General features: G+C 46.5%; 1 protein-coding gene across 1 annotated transcript in view; it reads left to right on the top strand.

The window, feature by feature from the left end:
- The first annotated feature begins 1,092 nt into the window (after positions 1–1,092).
- SH2D4B (SH2 domain containing 4B) overlaps positions 1,093–23,484 on the top strand; it is an 81,546-nt gene continuing 59,154 nt past the window's right edge. Inside the window, 1 exon segment of the mRNA XM_036827720.1 lies at positions 1,093–3,231. Within this exon segment, the coding sequence (XP_036683615.1) occupies positions 2,541–3,231 (691 nt within the window). The 5' untranslated portion in view covers positions 1,093–2,540.

Raw genomic sequence — 23,484 nt, 5'->3', positions numbered from 1 at the left:
TACGGAGGTCTGGCTTTGTCTGCGCGTCCCTCTCTGGGGGTGGGTGCCAGTGTGGACAAGGCTGTGCACATCCTGCCCCACGAGTACTGAACTCCAGAGGCCAATTTTCTTGGGTCACATTTTAGAACTTCTGAAATACATTTATTTCAGCCACATGAATTATGTATCTTAGTCACTGCATAAAGCAATACAGAATTGTCTAAAGTGGGTTTCCTCCCCCTTCCAAGAAGGAAGAAACCATGTGTGTGTTCTTTCATATTTTTTCCTTTGCCCATACAAAAATAATCAAACATAGAATTTAAAAAATGGATTACACCGTGCACAATATTCTGCGTGTCGCCTTTTCATTTTTCTGCCCTGGACATTTCCCCCGGCCAAAGCAGACAGATGGACTTCATTCTCTGTGACAAATGTTACTGTTCCTCCCCAGGCGCCCTCCCCGCCCCACCCCACTGAGGGACATTCAGGTGGTTTCCAGTCACTTTCATAACAACATTGCGTGCGTGTACCCCGCCCCCAGAGGGAACTGCGTTAGCATATAAAGTTAAACACAGCACATCGGTCAATAAAAAATGAAAACAAAATAAAACCAGTTGGAAGGCGGCAGAAAACCGTGTGTGAATACCCCGGGGCCCCCTCATCTCGTTCGTTTCCAGTCGCCGGAAGCTGCCTGGGCCGGAACCGCCGCGGGCTCCTTTGGTCTGCGCGGCTCCCGGGCTGGGGTCCGGGCCCTGGACTGCCATCGTGTACCCGCCGCACCGCGGGGATGGCGGGAACGGGTCCTCCCGCACCCGGATCCCAGCGCATCCCGGCGGGCGTAGCCGCCCTTATGCTGCTCCCGGCGCCCGCCTCTCCCACGTGCTGCCGCTCCCGCTCGGATCGGCCGCCAGGGGGTGCCACAGGCCCGGCTGAGCGGCCCCCTCCGCCGGGGGAGGGCGATGGGTGGGCGGACACCAGCCCAGAGGTGGCGCCAATCAGGGCCAGGCAGCTCCCACCCGCGCCGGCTCGAGAGCGTCTTTCCGGAAACCGGATCTAGCCCGCCCCGCGGCTGCGCTGCGCGCTCGGCCTCCTGCCCCACTGACCTGGGATTGCTAGGGAGCGCTCCGCCGGCTGCGGCAGAAAACGGGCAGCTAGCGGGGCCCTTCCCATCCGGCCGCCACCCACCCTCTCTCAACGGTGTCACCACCGCAAGGATGACACCATCACCGCTCAGCCAGAGGACTGGACCTCACGCCCACAGCAGCCAGCCCATCCCCACGGCCCCGTACTGTGCTGTCTCTCCCCTCTTCTTGTAGGCGTCTGGTGGACCCAGAAAGTAAGAAGCTGCCAGCGGGAGGCTAGACTCCCTTCGTGCCCTTCCTCCCCTCGTTTCCTCTCTGGACACCGGGCTCCCATCCAGCCACAGTTAGGACAAGGGAGATAAGAGCTGTGCCGGAGGCTGGGATGGCCTCAGTCTAAGAAACTGAGCGAGCCGGGACGCCGAGCCCTGAAAGGTCTTCGGTGGGGAGGAGAGAGAAGAGGGCGGGTGGGGTCCAGGGCCACAGCGCTGCATGGCAAGAGCCTCTGCGTGGAGCCTCCAAGGTCTGGGTCACACGGGGACAAGCCAGCCAGACCCGGGGGAGGGGCAGCCTGGCCCTCCGCACTTCTTGTGACCCCGTGGGATTAAAGCTCACCTGAACCCGCTTAATTCTTACTGTTGTGGGTCAACCTTGCAGGAGAAGACCGCCCACTCACACCTGGGTTCCATCACTTTTGGGTGCCTGATCCACCTTTAGTCCTCATGGGGAGGCAAGGGGACATGAAGGTCACCAGCCCAACTAGGTCACAGTGCTACAGACCATCAAAAGATTCACAGTATCCAGTGGTTGTCATATTTGAAAATTGGATGGAGTTCCAGGGTGGGTAGCCATGGGCAAGTTGCTTACCTTCTCTGAACCCCAGTTTGAGTACAGGGGCAGCTGGGAGTAGCTCTGAGCAGCTGTTAGGGTGAACTTTGGGTCTCAGCATGAGCAGCACCTACCCATCCTCACGGCCAAAGACAGATGGGTTCCCTCCAAGCGGAAAGCAACATCCTGCTCTGTCCTGGGTGCTTCACATTCAGGGCATGGAGAGGACAGAGAAGACACACTTGCATTCTTTGTTTGTGATCATCTCCAGGTACTTGCAACAACAAAACAAAGATAAGCAACGACCAAAATTGACCCCAAATTGAGGGTTAATCTGTCAGCACATGCATAGCCTTAGAACCTCATTATAGGGAAAAGGCAGAGGATGCCTGCCTCCTTCATGTCCTTGAATTCCATGATCAAGCCCCTCGGGTGTCCCTACTGATTCTATTTTGCTTTCTTCCTTGGCTGCAACACAGAAAGAAGGACAGCTCTTTTCTCCTCCAAGGCCGAGTGTTAGAAGCATTACCTCAGTAGCCCAACGTCCTGGAAAAGAGGAAGATTGGCAATGACGGAGCAGGTAGAGCGAGAGGCCGGGCAGCCTAGAAGCTCCTGGCTGGCTCCTCTGGCCTGTTTGACGTTGGCTCAAAAGACATGGAATTAATAGGCAAAGCTGCCTCCTCCTCCTCCTCTTACCTGTGGAGGAGAGATCAGTTCCCGGTTGGCTGGGGCAGTGTCATTGATATAGCTGGTGTCATCGTTACCTTCCACGAACAGATCACTCGACACCTGCCAGGGCCAGGAAGGGCCAGGCCTGGGCTTTGCCCGCAGAGCTGGAGGCTTTCACTCTCCCATTGTCCCAGAGCCCAGGGGAGGTCAAGACACAGGCTTTGCTGGGATGTGGCTCTTGGTGACCCAGTAGAAGGACTGGACAGCTGGTGCTGGATCCCCCTTGCAGGTCCTGGCTGCCTCTTTGCTTCCTGCTGCCTGATCCCTGTGGCTGTCCTGGGCAGAGGAGATGAATTCGTTGCTGGCTGGGAGCTGAGGCAGAGCGATGGTGCTTCACGGAGAAGGGGCTCTGGGAGTGACACTGGCGTGAGGAGCCAGGGGCGAGGAGTGGCCTGGAGTGTCCCTCCTGACGTGTGCATCCCAGGTGACACCATGCTGCAGCAGATCCTGCACGACATGTACATCGACCCCGAGCTCCTGGCCGAGCTCAGTGATGTGCAGAAGCACATCCTCTTCTACAAAATGCGAGAGGAGCAGCTGCGACGCTGGAGGGAGCGTGAGGCTTGGGAGGCCCTGGCCCAGGTCGAGGGCCTCAGGCCCCCCAAGGTCAAGCGAGGTATGTGGGTGGGAGTCACCAAGGGGCAGACCCCTGGCCTCCCGGGAGGTAGAAGAGTTGTCGATGTCAGGCTATGTTCTTCTTTAAAATGGGCACCGGTGTGATGAGGGCTAGGGGCTTGAAACCCTTGTTCTGTGAGCATCCCGTCCCATTAGCCTGGGCGTCTATCTTTTGACCAGGTCTGTAGGGCTCCAAGGCTGCACAGGGAACTGCCTGGGGACCCTGATGGCATTGGGGCATGGGGACTTCTTTGTCTTGTTGTGGAGGGCCCAGGTTCTGGGAAGACACCACTGGGATCTCAGATTGTGCTCAGACCCTGTTGGTGACTGCCTGGTGGGGAGAGGCCATGTTCTTGAACCTCACCAGTGGTTCTGGACAGAGGGCCAGGGTGCAACAAAGACACATTGCCCCTCCCTCACTTGCGTGTGCGGCATAGTGGTTCCAGCACAGTGCCCGTGCCCCTCCTCCCTGTCCTTGTGTGAGAGGATGCTTTGGGTTGTGCTGGAGCCCCAGTGGGCCTCTGGAGAGAGGGTGTCAGGGAATGTCCTGCGCTAAGAGTGACCAAGCCCAATGGCAATAGCAACTGCAGACAAGAAGCAAGGGTTCAACCCACGTTTCAGGTGGTTACTCTGCAGTGACGTGCCGGTCAAGGCCGTCACTGGGGCGCCTGTGAGTGAAGGCGCACCTGAAGCGGGCAGGCTGCTGAGTTGTTGCAGGACTCAAGATCCTGCTGGGGAGGGCACTTTCTGTGGATGCTGCACTTCACAGTTTGCAAAGCCCATTCATCTTCTCTCTCGTTCACTCCCCACAACAGCCCTCCTCTTGGTCTCCATACTGTTGACCAGAGTGAAGTGCAGACTTGATCTGTTTGTAAGTTTTCAGTCCAGGACAAAGTCCTGTTTCTGGACTGGACATACAGGCCCCTTGGTGACCTGGCTCCCTCTCTCTACTCCAGGCTCACTGCTAGACAGCCCCTGCCATGTGCCGTAGGCCACGCTGGCACCCATCTGGACGTCTTGCTCTAGCCTCTGTCTTTACACATGTGATTCTTCCCACTGGGAATGTTCTCCCGCCTTCATCCTCCTGACAAACTCCTTCAGTTCTAGCCCCTGCCTCTTGGAGTCTCTTGGGGATGCTCCTGGCATAGGGAAGTACCTGCTCCTCGGCACATAGGACCCGTCTTTGCCCTAGCGCTTGCCACACTGTCAGTGTCATTCATCGTCTGCTTGCCTGGCTCTCCCAGGGGACTCAAAGCCACAGGAGTGAGCACATCCTCCATTCTGTCTTCCATCCTTGGGTCTAGCACAGAGCTGGCACAGAGCGTGACATCCCCTTTTGAACAAGACACAGTAGGACCCCAAGGAGGGAGAGCTATGACTTGACTGCATGTGGCTGGTGCCAAGGGTGGGGCTGCCCTGGCAGCGGCATCACTGAAAATGACAGGCTGCCTTTCCTGCCCCACCCGGCCTGAGCCCTGGGGCCTCATGTTGTCTGTAAAGTGGCTCCTCCGAGAGGAGGACAGACGCCTAAAGCTTTAACTGCAAAAATGTTTTTACGGCGAGTAGTCACACATTGACATCTACATTGTCGTGTATAAATTATACATTAAACTCATTTGGGTTTCTGGTGCAGAGGACTCTTTTCCAGATAATTAATTTTCTGATTTATAAAGCATGGATGAGAGGAGGAATGTGTGTACTCCAGGTCAGGATCCCGCTCAGATCTCAGCTCTTTGCTTCAGTCCTGGTGTGGAGCTGTCTGGGCAGATGGGGAAGCCCTGAGGGGCAGGCGCGGCCCCAGAGGCTGAAGAGCTTCTTACTATGGGCCTGGGGTGCACAGTGCCTGCTTCCTGTCCTAGGATCACAGTGAAATGACCTTTACTATTTACCATGTGCCTGTCCTCACTGAATGCCCCCGTAGCCCTGTGACCCCATCTCAGATGAGGAAGTCACTGCTCACAGGGGTGACACAATCCATCCAAAGTCACCTAGCTGCTAAGATTGGAGACGGGATGTACACCCCGTGACTTTGACCTTGGTCCACTGGCTGATGTTTTTCTACTCATTCACTTCTGAACTTGGGACTTCCATTCAATGGATGATCTGTTCATGTGTTCATTTGTTCATTCATTCATTTATTCATTCAATCCCTTAGTCAACATTACTAAGCGCTGACCGTGGTGAACTGGACAGAGCTTTGACCCTCGAGTCCATGGGTAGACAGATCAGATCCCAGGGAACATGCCAACGGGAGTGCCAGGAAGGTGGCCTGGGGCAAAGCAGCCGCACAGCAGCTCAGGACAGGGTGTGTGGGGACGGACTCCATTGGCTGGATCTTTTCTCTTCCTTCCTTTCACAGGCACTTCCTTCCCAGCTTTTGCCTCCCTCCCTCCAATCTGTCCTGAAGGAAGCATCTGCCATGTCCCGTTTTGTGTGCCAGCCCCTTGGGATCCCTGAGCACAGCTTACTCAGTTCTGGTCAGACTGGAATGACCTTGCACCTCCTCCTGCCCATCCATCTCCTCAGTCCTGCTTGTCCCCCGAGACCTCACTCCCACCCTCTCTCTTCTGAGGACACTTCCCAGCCCCTAGTGGGCCTGACCTTGCTGTCCTGAGGGCCCAGCAGGGCGAGGTGCACCCTGTCCCTGAGAACTTCTCTGCTTCTCCTGCAGATGGTAGGTGTAAACACTGGTGATAGGGATTATTCCAGTTTACAGAACTTCAGGGGTTGTATTGGTCCTGGGACACACATTTGGGGTCCACAGAAGTAAGCTGGGGTGGAAGATGACGGTCGTGGCTGGGCACACGTCACTCCCCCCACCATGCAGCTGTGTCTTTTTGCTTTCACTTTATATTTTGCTGAGAAGCTTCTGGTGTTCTGCCCTGTCATGGAAGATACAGACCCTCAGCTTACATTGTTTTCCCATCTGCCGTCATGTTTGCTGTTTGTCACATTTCTGACAAAACTTGAGGTCCAGCGGGAATTTGTGTTGTTTGTTGAGACTCTGGGAAGGCGGTTATCACGTTACATTCTCGCTAGATTTAAGCCACGCCCATCCAGCATTACCATGACCTTCTACATCGTTTCCCCTTTTCGTGCCCTTTTGCCACCGCAGGAACCCACACCCGGTGTGAGGAGCTGCAGCCTTTACAACCCTTGGCCCCTTCTGGGCTGGCCCAGTTATCCCAGTTTTTTGGGGCTGGAGCTGGGTGTCGCCTGGGACACAGGACTCAGGACACATGTGTTCCTACTGCTGTTGTGACTCAGGAAGCTTCCCTACCTGGTCTCGCTGGTTCTGCAGTGATTGGCAGTTTCTGTCAGTGTTAAATTGGTTCCTCGGTGACCATCTCCTTATCCATCTGGACGTCATCTGCCTGGGAACAAGACCTCTTTCCCCACCCTCCTTCCTGCTTTCTTCTCTCACGTGGCTGACACTGGCCACGCCACAAACCAAACCTGCAGCCTCATGGAGGTGCCTTATTCTCACCCTCACAGCCAGCCCTGTGCCGGCCCCAGTCCAGCCTGTGGAGGTCTCTAAGTCCAGCCGTCCAGCCCTCACTGCTTCCATTCCCCACAGCTGGGGTCAAGAGGCAGCTCCCACCTGCTAGGCCCGCCTCTCTCTGCCCGCCCAGCCTGTGGCGCTCCCACAAGCAGCCCTGACCTGGGGCTGGAGGGAGACACCCGATCCAGCATCCTGTCTCAGCTCTCAGCCACTCCCGCTGCGCGTCTGCCCTGGACTGGGTGCCCAGGTGGGCCTGGTCCGCGCTCTAATGAAAGCTGTGTGACACAGTCCTTCTCACTGGGCATCTGCCTTCTCTCTGTTTCCTGGGAACCATCCAGTAACCATGGCAACCTTGCCTGCTGGGCCCAGGCCCTCCTAGCCTCGGTGTGTTTCCTTTCCGGGCGTGGGAAGCAGTACTCGCCTACAGACATTCCCAGTGCACCCATGTTCTCAGTGGCCCCCTGCCTCAGGCTCACGCCCTACGACTTTTCTCCCCAGAGCAGCCAAAGTGTCCTTTTAACACACTGATTAGCTCAGGCATCTCCCTGCCTCCGTGGCTTCCATTGCACTCAAAGAAACACGAATGCTTTTCCGGGGCCTCTGCCTACTTTCCAACCCAATTTCCACCCTTTTGGGTCCCTCTGTGTGGAATGCTCTTTTCCCAAATCCTCATGAGGCTGGGTCCTCCCCCTCATTCATTTCTCAGTGAAATGTTGAGCTCTTCACTGACTACCCGCTCTCAAGGACCCCACCCCAGTCTCTCTCTCTTACAACATCTGGCCTGATTTCCTTCAAAGCACTTACCACATCTGAAAGTATCGGGGGTTTTTTGTTGTTGTTGTTTGTTTGTGGTAAGAAAACACAACATAAAATTTACCATTTTAACCATTTTAAAGCGTGCGATCCAGTGACATTTAGTACATTCAAAATGTTGTGCAACCATCACCTCTATCATTTCCATCATCCCAAAAGGAAAGCCTGTATCCTTTAAGCGGCCCCTCTGCATCCTCTCCTCCCCCAGCCCCTGGCAACCACTGATGTGCTTTCTGTCTCTATGGATTTGCCTTTGTCGTCGTCATCTTCCTCTTTTTTCATGTATCTGTTTGCTTGTTTATGGTCTGTCTCCTCTGTTAGTCTGCACGTGCCATGACACCATGGCTGCGGCGGCTTTGCCTCCATCCCAGCGTCTGGAACAAGGCTGAGGGATATGGTCGGGGGGAGCTGTGGGCAGGGAGCTGCTAAAACCGTTGCATGCCTGTTGTGTCAGTGGGGCTTGATAGAAGAGACGGGTATCAAAGGATTTCCCTTTTGAGTAGAAGACTGTGAGCTGTGCAGTGTGACCCCTTCCCTAGACCTTGAAAATCTTCAGTAAAAGTCTAAAAATCCCAGTATGCTTGTGTTTTGGGATATATTGTAGAAGCTGAACTACAATCTATAATATATAAGTAATGGCAATTCTATCACCTTGTCATACATACTTACAACTCATTTCTTTTTCATTTCTTGTTTTAGGATTTTGACTTAGATTTTAGTTTGACCAATGCTACTTTTTTCCTTTGCATCCATTTAGTGTACATTTCCCCGTATCTCTTCTTCCCCCCCTCCCGCCTTTGGATACCATTTTGTTTTAAGGGAGTCTATTGAAACATGTATATTAAATGGCATATGTTAGTTTAGAACTTATTTTAAAGATATAGTTGAACCCATTTTCTTTATCTTTATCAGGAATGAATCATTATCTACTGAAGATGAGAAACTTAAGGATATTTTAATATCCATCTCCATGATTTTGTTGGCATAATCAAGAATTTTAGATTTTTTTGTTTACTTATCTTTCAAGACTTATTTTTTTATGCCAACAGTGGTTTCATAATCAAATCATAATAACAGTAATTACTTGGACACTAACTCCACTTTGTATTACTCGTACCCCACATTTTTCCCTCTGAGGGGAAAGTGATGAACATTGCATTCCCCCTTTGCCCCCTTGTACAAATGCTTTGGCCAACCCAGCAGCACACCCCTTGCTGTTCGGATTCTCAGCACGTCACACAGAAGTTATTAAACATGAAAGGAAATCCACATTTGAAGCCGTCTCCTGCACCGTCCCTGTTCTTGCTGTCATATGGTGGTAGGCATGCTGATTTTCTTCAACTCTCTTTGTGAATTTTTCTGTTAGTTCCAACAGTTTTCCAGTAGATCCACTTAGAGGGTGGTGACTGTGTAGGAACACTGGGGAATCAGGGGCATGGATGCCCTGGATTTCCGGACTGTAGCTCTTTGGAGCTGTTGCTCATGGCCCCTTTCCTGGGCACAGTGGGACAGTGCTTCTAGGACAGTGCCATGGGGGAGGGGGCTGGGGAATCTAGCCCCCCTGGTTTCTTACGGTGCCGGATTATCCACCAGTCGTGTCCCATCCCTTCTGTTAAGAAGGTGTTTCCTGTCCATATGCAAATATTCAAAGAACAATTCTGTGGGGAGGGAGAATGATCTTTTTCACAGAATATATGTGAAAGAAATATATGGGAGTATATGGGAGAGAAAAAGAGGTGTCTGGCGGCGCGGGAGGGTGTCCAGAGTCCTGTGCAAGGTAGACAAGAGGTAAAAAGTCCCCTGTGGCACGATAATTGGTAAATTGGGGCTGAGTGTGGGTCCGAGGGACCAGTGAAGGCAACAGATGAGCAATGGGGGTGCTGCCAGCTTCCCAGTGAGAGCCCTGGAGTCAGGCAAGAGGAACGTCATGAGAAGTGTATCTGTGGTGACACCAGGCCATCCAGCTGACCCCAGAGAGGCGTCCTAGCGCCCGTCACCTGTAGATAGGCACTGCAGCTCTCAGGGTGTATGTGGGGGGCAGGCAGATCCTGCCTGCTCTTCCAGACTTCCACACCCGAAGGGATGCTCCATTAGCTCATTTCCTGAGGGGCTCAAGGGTGGGAAATGACAGTGTCACAGATCACTTCTCCACCTTTTGGTTGGGTTAATGCTATTTTCAACATGTCTCTAGCGTGGTGGAATAGAACCAAGTCCCCTGGATTTTCATCTTTGGTCTACTGGGTTGACCTTGGAACATCACCTGTGCAATGGGAATAATAACCCTTCCCCAGCAGTTGTTGGCAGGGTTCAAAAAGCTTCTTCAACAAGTGGGAAAGCTCCCGCCACCATGTGGGGCACATAAGAGCCAAGCCATGTCCACCTCCTTCCTTTCCTCACTGCCTCCGTCTGCCTCTGGTGGCAGATGCCCTTGGAATTTGTTCAGCGTCTTCCTGAATGTTCCCATGGGACCCAGGCTATGGGCCCAGCTCCACCACTGCGTGGCCAACCTCAGTTTTTCTGGAGTCTCAGGGATGAGGGTGGGGATGAGACTTTTCCTGTGTCTGTCAAATCATTATTCCTTGCGTGGTTACTTTTAGGGTAAATTGGAAGAAATTCAGTTATTCCAGTAAAAGGAGACTCTTGGTTCTTGGATGCTGATAAGCTTTCCTACAGGTGAAGCAAAGATGTGGCATTATGGTGGGTGGGAGGACTAGTCCGTGGGGAATTGCATAGTGTATGGCCTGGGACCACCCTGGTTGTGACTGTGCAGCTGGGTGTGGGACCCCTTAGGGCGAGGAGAGAGGGGCTAGGGGCCAGACCACTACCCCCGCCTGGACTCTGAGACCCAGGGTGGGCCTTCCATGCAGTTGGTGCTCTGCCCAGGTGTGTGGAATTGACCTTGAGGGGGAGAGCCCACTTTCTGCCTCCTCAGCCCTGTTGGGCCTCCATATGGTGGACAGAAAGGTGGGGCCGCAGTGCTGGTGAGCGAGGTCCTCCGTGGTACAGTCTCAGCGTCGCTGAGGGGCGTCACTCTGCTTCCCTGCAGCTCAGTTCCTTCTTCCGTGAAGAGGGAAGGGCTTTCTGGGTGGCTCTAAGGCTGAAGGGGCCACTGTGCAAAGTTCCCACGCTGGCCCTGGCTGGGGGCCTCTGCAGACCACCAGCTCACTCCCTTTCCTCCCTGCCTTCCCCCAGCCGGCGCTGTGGTTCTGGCCGAGGCAGCTCTGCCAGCATCCACGGCTCCCCGTCTCCAGTGCAAGCATTTGCAGAAGCTGCAAAGCCCCAGACTCACCAGGCGGGCAGTGGGAGGAGCCAAGCAGAAGCTGCCACGAGAGCATGGGGGGCTCTTGGTGCCCAGCAGGTGTGGGTGTCCCCAGGGGTGAGAGTGCCGTTTTCTTGGCTGTGGAGGGAGATCAGCCTTAACTGTCAGCTCTGAGCATCCTGTATCTAGAAGGAGAGAACTGAAGGTGTGGCCTTGTCCAGCTGAAGGCCTTTGGTAGGGGAGCCTGGAGGGGTTCCCAGAGAGTAGGCTCAGGTTCTGGAAGCTAAGGGGGAAGGGCCAGGGCTGCAGGAAGAATGAAGCCTCAGAGCCGCTGCATTCTTTGGAATGAAGGAGAACTCACCCAGATGGAACGCCTTGCCTCCTGTGTGTCTGACCTGTCCTGGGCCCTTTAAGTGCCTGTTTATCCCACCCCCTTAGGGACCTGAGGTTGGGTCCTTTGTATTTCATGAAATCTAAGATGCCATAGCTTGAAAGACACACTGTTTTTATATATTACTAAGAAAGCTGTAAATTAAACCACGATACACCATTGTTTGTAAGATACATCCTGATTTCAGAAATGTTAAGGTGTGTGTCTTCAAATTAATGAAATATGTTATTATCTCCGTTTGAGTCGAGGTGGAGTTGGAATCGGGTCCAGGCCTGCTTGGGGGCTCCAGTTCCCCCCACTGCAGTGCACCCATCTTCCTCCTCCTCACAGCTGCTCCCATGGTGAAATGACATATTCCAGGTGATTAAAGACCAGTGCAGAAAAAGCAAAAACAAAATCATAGAAGTAAAGAAAATATGAGAGAATAGTGGGGAGAGCGAAGGTGTTCTTAAAATAAGATACCGCAAGAAAAATAAAAGGAAAAATAAAGATAAATATGACTAGATTTTAAAAATCTTCTTGATAAAAGATACCAAACGGAGTTTAAAAAGAGAACAAAGCAGGAGATAAATGAGAGAAAAATATCTGCAACATTTATAACAGGCAAAGGACTTGTATCCAGAGAATAAAGACACTTCCTAAATCAGTTAGCAGAAGACAAACAGTAGAAAAATGGGGAAGAGACATGAATAAGCCATTCACAGGAGTGCAACTTCGAGTCACAATGACCATGTGGAAAGGTGTTCATCCTCACTAGCGAACTACCGGTACATCACTGCAAATTAAAACACTAATACTAGCAAAAGTTAAAGAAGTTTGCTAGTAGTAACGTTGATGGGGATCCAGAGAAAGAGATACTCTCTCTCCTGCATGGCTGTGGAGGGCCAGATTTTCTGCAGGTTCCCGAGGAGCTTGGGCGCACGGGGATGGGGTTCTCCTGTCCCTGCAACTTTCTCCCGGCTGCTGCCAAAAGCCCATGGGCTGTGTATTATTATTTTTTAAAAATTTTCGTTGGAGTATGGATGGTTTACAATGTTGTGTTAGTTTCAGGTGTGCAGCAAAGTGAATCAGTTATACTTATATCCACTCTTTTTTAGATTCTTTTCCCATATAGATCATCGCAGAGTATTGAGTAGAGTTCCCTGTGCTATACAGTAGGTCCTCATTAGTTATCTGTTTTATATATAGTAGTGTGTATATGTCAATCCCAATCTCCCAATTTATTCCTCTCCCCCTTTCCCCCCTGGTAACCATAAGTTTGTTTTCTACAGCCCATGGGCTCTTTAAACAGATGGAGTTTTGCTCAGCTCTGGCTGGAGGGAAGCCCTTCTCCTGCCTGTTGCAAGGCCCCAGCTGGGGATGCTGGGCTGAGCTGGCCGGGTGTAATTTCCTCCCCTTGCTTCAGGGGTGATCATGCCTGCCACCTCCCTCCTTCCCTAACTGTCCACCTCACTGCTTCCCTTTGCACCAGGAGGTCAGCAGGGGCAGTTTCTGAGAAAGGCCACCAGCTGGTTATCTCCTGACTCCCTGTAACCTGACGCCAGGTCTCAGCCCCACTCGGGGGAGCCGGGCTGAAGTAGCAGGTTGCAGGCGGTTGCCGGCCCCTCTGTTATCTCTCCCAGTGGCTAGTAGCATCGCTGCTTTCCAGGTTTTTCTCACGTAAAAACTAGCACAGCTTCCTAGGATTCTTGCATTTGGAACCGGAGTTTGCATTCAACTTTGGGGTTTAAATTCTTTGGGTACATTTCCACACCTGTTTCCCTCATGTCCTTTCAAGATGACAGGGCCTCAGGGAGCATTTATTTTTATCCTATCATCTCACAGATGTGCTTATTATCTGGCCACCACGGTTGGGTTCTCAATACATACCGTAAATGATTTCAAACATTTGAAAGTTAATGGCTGAGAATGTAGTCAACCTTGTTTCTGTGTGCACTTGATAAAGAAAGTATTCTGCTGTAGTGTGGAGTGTTCTATAGACGTCAGTTAGGTTAAGTTGGTCAATATGTTGTTTAGACCTCTATACCCTAACTGATTTTTTTCCCTATAAATTACCTTATCATATAAATTACCAGGAGAGTTTTTGTGTCACAAACAGCTTTATTGAGATGTAATTCATATACCATACAAGTCACCCATTTAAAGTGTACACAAGTCACCCATTTAATGTGTACAACTAAATGGTTTTTAATATATTCACAGAGATGTGCAGCCATCACCACAATCAATTTTGGAATATTTTCATCACCTCAAGAAAACCCGTACACTTTAAGTAGTAACTGCCAGACCACTTTCTCCCTGCTCCAGCCCTTAGCAACCACTAATCTATTTTTTTTTTTTTTCTGCACTGGGTCTTCATTGCTTCGAGTGGGCTTTCTCTAGTTGCGTCAAGCGGGGGCTACTCTTTGTTGCGATGTGCGAGCTTCTCATTATGGTGGCTTCTCTTGTTGCGGAGCACGGGCTGTAGGCGTGTGGGCTTCAGTAGTTGTGGCACGCGGGCTTCAGTAGCTGTGGCACGCAGGCTTAGTTGCTCCGTGGTATACGGAGATCTGGGATCTTCCTGGACCTGGGATCAAGCCCATGTCCCCTGCATTGGCAGGTGGATTCTTAACCACTGCGCCACCAGGGAAGTCCACTGCTAATCTACTTTATGTCTCTATGGATTTCCCTATTCTGGACTTTCATATGAGTGGAATAGTATAATATTGGACTTTTGTGACTGGCTTCTTGCACTTAGCATAATGTTTTCAAGGTCCATCCACAATGTAGCATGTATCAGTATCATTCTTTTTTTATGGCCGAATAATATCCCATTATATGGATGTACCACATTTTGTTTGTCCATTTATCTCTTAATGGACATTTGGGTTGTTTTCACTTTTGGCTATTATGAATAATGCTTCTATAAACACACGTACAAGTTTTTGTGTGGATGTATGTTTTCATTTCTATTGGGTGTGTACCTACGAGTGGAATCGCTGGATCATTTGATAACTTTATGTTTAATAACTTGAAGAATTGGCAGATTATTTTCCAAAGCAGTCACACCATTTTACCTTCCCACCAGCAGTGTATGAGAGTTCCAATTTCTCCACATTCTCACCAGTACTTGTTATTATCTATGTTTTTGGTTAAATCCATCCTGGGAGATGTGAAGTATTATGTCATTGTGGTTTTGATTTGCATTTCCCTGATGAGTAAAGATTTTGAGCATCTTTTCTTGTGCTTATTGGACATCCATATATCTTCTTTGGAGAAATGTATGTTTAGATCCTTTGCCCATTTTTAGACTGAGTTGTCTTTTTATTACTGAGCTGTAAGAATTTTTATACACTCCAGGCACAAGTTCCTTATCAGATATATGATCTGTAAATATTTACTCCACTCTTTGGATTGCCCTTTTACTTTCTTGATGGCATCCTTTGAAACACAAAATTTTAAATTTCAAATTTTGATGAAGTCCAAATTGTATTGATATATATTTTCTTTGTTGTTTGTGCTTTTGGTATCATATCTAAGAAACCATTGTCTAATTTAAGGTCATGAAGATTTATACCTATATCTATATTTTCAAATTTATTAACACAGAATAGCACATGATATTCTCTTTTAATCAGTTCTTGTTTTACATTGTCTTCTTATTCCTAATGCCATATATAGTATATATACTGTATACACATTCCATATATATATATAAAAACATATATATGGCATATATATAACATATAACATATATATATGTTTTAACTTAATTTAAGCATGCTGGGTGGTTTCCTACTTTATTACATTTTTCAAAGAACAAATGTTTGGTTGTATTTATAATGTATATGCTTTGCATTCACTAATATTAGTTTTTTTCATTAATTATTTTCTCCTGCTTTTATTTTATTGTTCTTTTTTTATGTCTTAGATTGAGAACTTAGTTTATTCATGTTACATCTTTTAAAAAAATTTTATTTCATATTTTTAAAAATATTTATTTATTTATTTATTTTATTTGGCTGTGCCGGGTCTTAGTCGCAGCATGCATGCAGGATCTAGTTCCCTGACCAGGGATCGAACCCGGGCCCCCTGCATTGGGAGTGCGGAGTTTTAAACAGTGGACTACCAGGGAAGTCCCACATCTTTTTTTAAAATAAAGCTTTTAAAATTTCTCATTATAAAATATTTAAACATATAGGTAAAATGGAAAATAATATAATAAGTACTTATGGACCCATAATGTTTTTATTAAGTGTTAACTTAGTGCCTTCTTTGTTTTTATTTAAGTACGTCATGTACAGTTGAGACCCACTTTAATGCCTTTCTAAAATTTCACTCCCCAGCTCCCTCCCCATATGCAAGCCTATTATAAATTCAACATGTATCATCCATATATCTTTTCCATACTTTAACATATATTTTGTAAGCAGTATGTTGCTTAATCATTATATGAATGACATTATACTGTATGCAATCTGAATTTAATTTAATTTATTGGTTCTGCATTTTTTAAGGAGATATGTCTGTGTTGTTCAAACCTATTTATTTTTCTTGCTATAGAGTACTGCATTATAAGAACATACTATAATTTATTTATCTGTTTTCCTTGATTAGTCATTTATGTTGTTCCTGATTTTTAATATTTTGGACAGTGTTTCCATGAACCTTCTTGTTCAGGTTTCTCTGGGCATGTGTGTACTTGGAAGTGCTATTCCTTGGTAATAATGTGTAGCATGTTCAACTTTACTAAATATTTGCCAGATATCTTCAAAGTGGTTGTATCAGTGCCTTCAGCCATCAACAATTTATAAGAATTATTATTGCTCCATATCCTTTTCAACGATCAGAATTTGTCATCACACTTTTTTATTCTTTCCAGTCTTGTAGGAGTGAAATGACTGTATTTTTTCATCATCATACACTCACAGTAAAATTAATGATGGTTTCACTCCTTGATGAAACAGTAAACCTTATTCATTTTATTGTATGACAAAATGGAAGGATGCATAAAGCATTTCTGAAGTATGATGGGTGTCTTGAGGAAAGGCACTGTGTGATTTTTTGAGTTATGTGCTGAACTAGCCTCTTTATTCATGGAATGCCATTTTTACTTGAAAGAAGACTGACAAACTATGTCTTTTTTCAGACTTGGGTATTTGCAGATGAATCAAGTGAATCTGTCACTTCAAGGAAAACAACGGATAAAATTTATTCCAGTGATAAAATTCCAGGTTTCAAGCAAAAATTAGAATTTTTGGAAAACTTGTATCAGCTACAATGAACTTATTAGATTCCCAGTACATAAAGGCTTTTCTCTGAGGTTCATAGTAATATTAACAAACAATTTTATGATATTGTAAAATAAAATGGGTCCACATTTGGAAGATCTGCTTGATCAGTGAACCAATATTTTCCAAGGACCAATGAGGAATGGTGCAAAATCACACATGAGTAAAAGATCCATTCAAAGTACAAAATAAACCAATGGGTTTTAATTTTATTTTGCTTAAAAATCTTTAAACTTGGGCTTCCCTGGTGGCGCAGTGGTTGAGAATCTGCCTGCTAATGCAGGGGACACGGGTTCGAGCCCTGGTCTGGGAAGATCCCACATGCCACGGAGCAGCTGGGCCCGTGAGCCACAACTACTGAGCCTGCGCGTCTGGAGCCTGTGCTCCGCAACAAGAGAGGCCGCGATAGTGAAAGGCCCGCGCACTGCGATGAAGAGCGGTCCCCGCACCGCGATGAAGAGTGGCCCCCACTTGCCGTAACTGGAGAAAGCCCTCGCACGAACCGAAGACCCAACACAGCCAAAAATAAATAAATAAATAAATAAAGTAGCTATAAAAAAAAAAAAAAAAAAAAGTTTCTCTGCATTTCTTTAAAAAAAAAAAAAAATCTTTAAACTTTTTATTTTGAAGTAACTTTTTTTTTAGGCCACGCCCTGTGGCATGTGAGATCTTAGTTCCTCGACCAGGGATTGAACCCACGTCTCCTTCAGTGGAAGTGCAGAGTTGTAACCACTGGACCGCCAGGGAAGTCCCAAGTTGCTATTATTTTTAATAAATATATATTAAAAATTTTCTCAGTTTTAATTTTGAATATGGTAAATATTGATAGATATAACCCACATAAACAAAAATTCTTTGAGATACTCAATATTTTTAAAGACTATAAAGGGGTCTTGAGAGCAAATTATTTGATAACAGATGCTTTAAAGGATACATTGTATGCAATGAGTTAGCTTTTCTACAATGCATCTAGACTAGTACTATATACCATTCTTGGGAGAACTGAGAAAAAAAATGGCCATTCAAATTATGTTTTATAGGGCTTATTTCTCTCACAGGATCCTAGTAGAGAAAGACTGTTCTAGACATTAATAAGTTAATACATGTAAAATATGTTGAACCATGATTAGCAGATAAGCCTTCTGTAGATGTTAGCTGTTACTATTGCTTTTATTAATTGGTGCAGTCGTTTGACAGTTATGTGTATTCAAGTATCTTCTCTCAGTTGGTGACTTGATTTTTAATTGTCTTTATGGTATTTTTTATGTGTAGAAATTTTAAGCTTTAATCTGTATTTAAATATATCAACATTGTCTCTCATAGTTTATTCTTTTTATGTCTCATAGAAGAAATTCTTCCCTTCCCCAAAGTAATAATGATATGCATTTATATTTTCCTCTAAAAGTTTCCAAGCGTCCAAATGTTCCTTTTCACAGACTCATAAAACCACCTTTGTCAAGGTCATTGGTGACTTCCATGTTGTTGAATCCAATGGTCAATTCTCAAGTCTTCATCCCAATGACCCATCAGTAGCCTTTGACACAGTTGACCTCCCTTTAATTCCTGAAATTCTTTCTCCACTTGGCTTCTGGGATACTGTTCTCTTTTGGTTGTTCTCCTGCCTCGCAGCCTTCTTTGTCCTCATCTCCTTGGGAGTCCTCCTCCTATCTAGGTGTTGGAGTGTGCTGGGCTTCAGTCCTTCGACCTCTCCTGTTTTCTGTCTATACTCACTCTCTACCTGCTCTCGTCCTGTTTTGTGGCTTTAAATATCTATGCACTGATGCCTCCAAAAAATTATATTTTAGTTCCAGCCTCTCCTCTGAACTCTGTTTTATTCAACTGCCTATTGGATGTCTAATAGATGTCTCAAACTTAATTTGGCCCAAACAAATGTTGATTTATCCAAGCAGTTTCTTTCATGTTACTCTTTTCAGTAATATGACCATCCATTCCATTGCTTAAGCTGAAAAGTTAGAGTTTTCTTGCTCTTTTTCTTTCACAACTCATATCCAAAATTTAAGCAAATATTGCTTTTTCCTTCAGAATATATCCTAAATCTTAACCACTTTATACCTCCTCCACCAGGACCATCTTAGTCCAAGAAATGATTGTCTGTCCCCTGGACTATTACAAATGCTCACTGGCCTACAGGTTTTCTTGTCCGCTGTTTCCCACACTGAATGCATTAAAGCTGCTGCTTCTCCAACTGCATTTCCAGTTTCCCTTCTTGCTCCCTCTGCTGCAGCCACAGTGGTCTCCTTGCTGTTTCATGAACTTGCCAAGCACATTACCAGCATCTGACCTCAATCCTACTCAGGTCCCAGTCTCACCTGGAGAACTTTGATTCCCCTCTACCCTGTAGGAGTCTCATTCCTGGTGACCACTATTTGCTTCAGGACCCACATGGGAGCACCCACCCTGCTCACTGTTTCACACTTCTGTTTGGAATAGAGTCAATGGAGGCATCTATATTGTGTTTGGAGAAGAGAATTTTATCTTCACGGGGACATCAAAAAGAAAAGCCTTTAAGCTTATAATTTTTCTTTTGAGCTTACTGTTATCTGTGCCCATATTTTTTGCTACAATTTTCCCCCTAGATAATGTGTAATTTCAGTTTTGATTTCCCCTAAGATCCATGGGTTCTCTAAGAGATATTTTCTTGATGGTTATTTTACCCCATTGATTTCTAGGTTTTGTATTATTATTTGAGGATGTGGTCTATAAAATTTTCTCATAATTGCAAGATCAGAAGAAGAAAAGTATATTGTCAATGTTTAAGGAGTAAAGTTCTGTAGTTATTAAGTAAAATTTGTTGACTATATTATTCAAATCCTCTATATTATTAATTTTTAAAATCTATTTGGTCTACCAGCTTCTTAAATAAACATAGTGAAACTCTCCACCATGAGTATATATACATTTTCAAATTCTCATTGTGTTGTTAGGAGTTTTAGTTTTATGCAGTTGTCTGCTATGTTGTTTGTTGCATAAAGTTTTATGACTGTTATATCTTCTTTGTGGGTTGCATCTTTTATAATTACATAATATTCTTTTTTGTCTTGTCTAACACATTTGTCCTTGAACTTACTTTGTCTGACATTGCCACTTCTGCTTTCTTTTTGCTTGCCTTTGTATGGTCTATTGTTAACCAGCTCTTTATTTTTAAACTTTTTCTTTTTTACATGTGTGTTTTATTTAAATAGTACAGAATTGGATTTTACTTTTTTTTCCCTGTCAGGAGAAGGAAGGATTTATTATTATTATTATTATTGTTTTTCCATGATGGGGAGAACTTGGGAATACTTTATCTAACCTAAATTCAAAAACATAACTGGCAGCATTTTCTAAGGACAGCTCTCATGTAAAACACCCTTATGCCCAGAATTACAGGGTTAGAATATTCACCAGTAGAAATTTAATTTAGTGACCAGTCCAGTGGAATTTTAATTTAGTAAAAGAAGAGAAAATTGACACTGAAGCTATAATGAAATATGCCTTGTTAGAAGTAGGGTCAGAAAGTGATGACTTAATTAATGACATTAAATAGTGGGTTTTTTTCTTTCTTTCCTTTCTTTTTTTTTTTGAATTTTATTTTATTTTATTTTTTTTTATACAGCAGGTTCTTATCAGTTATTTGTTTTATACTTATTAGTGTATATATGTCAATCCCAATCTCCCAATTCATCCCACCACCCCCAAGGAAGGATTTATTATTATTTGCAGCCAGTAAGGAGAACACCTAGGGTCTTTCCCAAAGCAGTGTTTGTCTTTTACTTTTTATTTACATCTGACAGTCTCAGATCTTTAATAGGGAAATTAATTCTGTTCCCATTTTTGTGTTAATGAATATACTTAGGGTTTAGGGCTTCTGTGTTATTTTTCATTTGTTATCTGTATCAGTTAGGGATGTGCTTGGCCGTAAGTAACAGAATGCACGATTAATAGTTGCCTAATTAAATAAATCTTTCATATTTATTTATATTACCACATTTCATTTAATAATTACAGAACTTTATTCCTTGGAGTTCCTTATTTTTCTCAAATGATAAGAATTCTGGAGGTGTACTGCAATGGATAGATTAGTTTAGCTGCTCAGCAAGATCATCAAGGCCCCATCTCCTTCAGTCCTTCCACTTACTCATCCTTAGCATGTGGCTTTCTTCCTCATGGCTGCAAAAGTCCTCCAGCAGCTCCTGGCATCACATCTTCATTCCAGGCAGGAAGAAGGAGGTGAGGTAAACGAGTAAAGAGTGAACGGGCTTCTCCTAAGAAGTCTTCACCTTTTTTTTTAAAAAATTAATTAATTAATTAATTAATTTTTATTTTTGGCTGTGTTGGGTCTTCGTTTTCTGTGTGAGGGCTTTCTCTAGTTGTGGCAAGTGGGGGCCACTCTTCATCGCGGTGCGTGGGCCTCTCACTGTCGTGGCCTCTCTTGTTGCGGAGCACAGGCTCCAGACGCGCAGGCTCAGTAGTTGTGGCTCACGGGCCCAGTTGCTCCGCGGCATGTGGGATCTTCCCAGACCAGGGCTCGAACCCGTGTCCCCTGCATTAGCAGGCAGATTCTCAACCACTGCGCCACCAGGGAAGCCCTAATGTTTTTTTATTGTGGTAAAAGTCACAAAATATAAAACATACTATTTTAACCATATTTAACTGTACAGTTCAGTGGCACTAAGTACATTCACATTGTTATGCAACTCTCATCATCATCCATCTCCTGAATTTTTCACCTTCCTAAACTGAAACTCTGTCCCCATTAAACACTAACTCCCCACTCCTCCTACCCCCCCCCCTCCCCCGGCCCCTGGCATCTACCAATGTACTTTCTGACTCAATGAATTTGACTATTCTGGGTACCCTGTATGAGTGGAATCAAACAGTATTCGTCTGCAACCTTAAGAAGTCTTCACCTTTTGTTCAGAGAATGAGTCCCCGTCATTGGGACTTCCGCCTGCATCTCCTTTGTCAAGAACGGGGATGTCTGGTCAATCCTAGATCGATTACTTGCCAATGAGAATAAATTTACATGATGGGTTTAGACTAATTTTATTTGTCCTTTGAGGCTGGGGTAGAAACCTGCCTCTTCTGAAACCAAGGGATCTCTATTACTCCCCAGAAGAAACTGGGGTTTTTAGTAAGGCAGGAAGGTGGCTGGAATGGGCGATGAGGAGGTAACTGGCAGTGCCTGCTATAATAACTGCACATTTTCTGTTGTTTTCTCTTTCCCCTTTAAGTATTTTTGCAGGATTGGTAAGCCTCTTATATTTACTTTTGCCCACTATTAATTTGGAAGTTCTACGATTCTAGTAGTGGTTGCTTCCCTGGTTCTATCAGTCACAATTAAACTTATATTCCTCTATTCTATATTGCTTTAACATACTAAAAATTTACCAATGCCGGGGGAATTAATGCTGCCTTCTGCAATAGGTAAACGCTGGAATTTCAGTGGGTTAACATAATGAAGATTTACTTCTGATTAAGTCGCGGTTTGATGTGGATTAGGTAGCTGTCTGCCTGGCTTGCTTTCGAACACTGACTCATTGATCAGGTTGCTTTTTTCTCCACCATCTTGGAGTCGTTTATCTCCCACTGAAGGGATGGGGGAGAGAATGTGGAAAAGGCACTCAGATTGCAACCAGCCTCAGCCTGAAAGTGGCACAAATCACTTCCCCTGACGTTCCACAGACTAGAATTCAGTCATGTGGCCCCATGGAATTGAAGGGAACCTGAGAAAAGTGGTCATCCGGTGGGCTCAGGGAGTGGAGCTGGGGTGCTGGACATAGCGTGGTCACTGTCACAAACTGTCCTTCTGGTTACTCACTTGTGTTGTTCTTCTCTGCATAAATACACTCACCACCTCCTTAAGGGGATGCCCGCACGTCTCACCCGGTCACTGCATCAACCCAAAGTTTGCAGTCTACACATGTTCTGCGTTAGGCACTCTAAGGTCCTGATATGGCTAAAAAGACATGTCATCCTAACACGGCCCACCTTTAAGACACGATATACAGTGGGGGAGCAGGGTCAGAATATCCGCTACAGAAAAGGGGGGAGTGTGAGCCCCACTCAATCACTAGTCTATGGCATCCTGAAATCCTCCAGGTCAGGCTCTGCGAGGTCCCCCTGCCCTGGCGCTGAAGGGATGGCCTTGAATGGGTGCTGTCTGTGCCCTGGAGGCTCCTCTTGTTCATGATTCCCCTTGGCCACATCCAGAGTGAGTGTTGAGGGTCACACGCTCCTTGGACCAGTATAGCCTTTGAAACCTGCCCCCTGGTCATCGAGGTTGGGTGCCCAACGGTTGTTTAAGTCTTGAACAATCAGAGGCTTTTTTAGTCCAGACTCAGAGAGTTAGGAGGCTTCTGATCTGTTTGCTTCCATGTGCCAGGAGCAACATCTAAGATTCTTCTCTGGACATATTTCGCAGATTGCCTGTTTTTCTTTGCCTCTTTACCCTGATGCCTCTACCTTTCGACTGAAGGTCATCTACGTTAGGCTCTTTGAAAACTAAGTGTGAGAGCTTGCACTCTAAGTGTGCTCGTGAGGAGCAGAGGCTGCCCTGAGGAGCAGACACAAGGTTGGGAGAAAATCACACAAGGGTTTTGTTCAGGAAACGCCTGTGAGAGAAGAAGGGCAGGGAGCTGGAGGAGGCTGGGAGAGCCATCACACTGCAGTGCCGGCGTGACCTTGAGTGAAGGAGAGGGGAAGGGCAGGTGGGGTGGAGGTGTTCCAGGCAGCCACGCAGTCCAGGGAAGGTTTGTCAAGGCCTCCGGGAAGTTGCCCATCAGAGGAGTCCCATGTCTCCCAGGAACCAGCCCGCCGTGCTCAGTCAAAGGCTGGGCGCCTCCTCTGGAAGCGTGGCCTTGGGCAAACACAATGGCATAGGAGCTGGAGTGCACAGTCAGTTACGCTCCCTGTTGTGGGATGTCCGTGGAGCACATTCTCATGACCATCACCGAGATCTGTGTCCTAGGGCCCTTTCCTCACCTTAGAAGTTTTACTGGGCCAGTCATGCAAAACCT

This window comes from Balaenoptera musculus, chromosome 16, assembly GCF_009873245.2.
Source record: "Balaenoptera musculus isolate JJ_BM4_2016_0621 chromosome 16, mBalMus1.pri.v3, whole genome shotgun sequence".
NCBI lineage: Eukaryota > Metazoa > Chordata > Mammalia > Artiodactyla > Balaenopteridae > Balaenoptera > Balaenoptera musculus.
The sequence above is the reverse complement of the archived record's forward strand: the minus strand, read 5'-3'. Positions and strand labels throughout refer to the sequence as shown.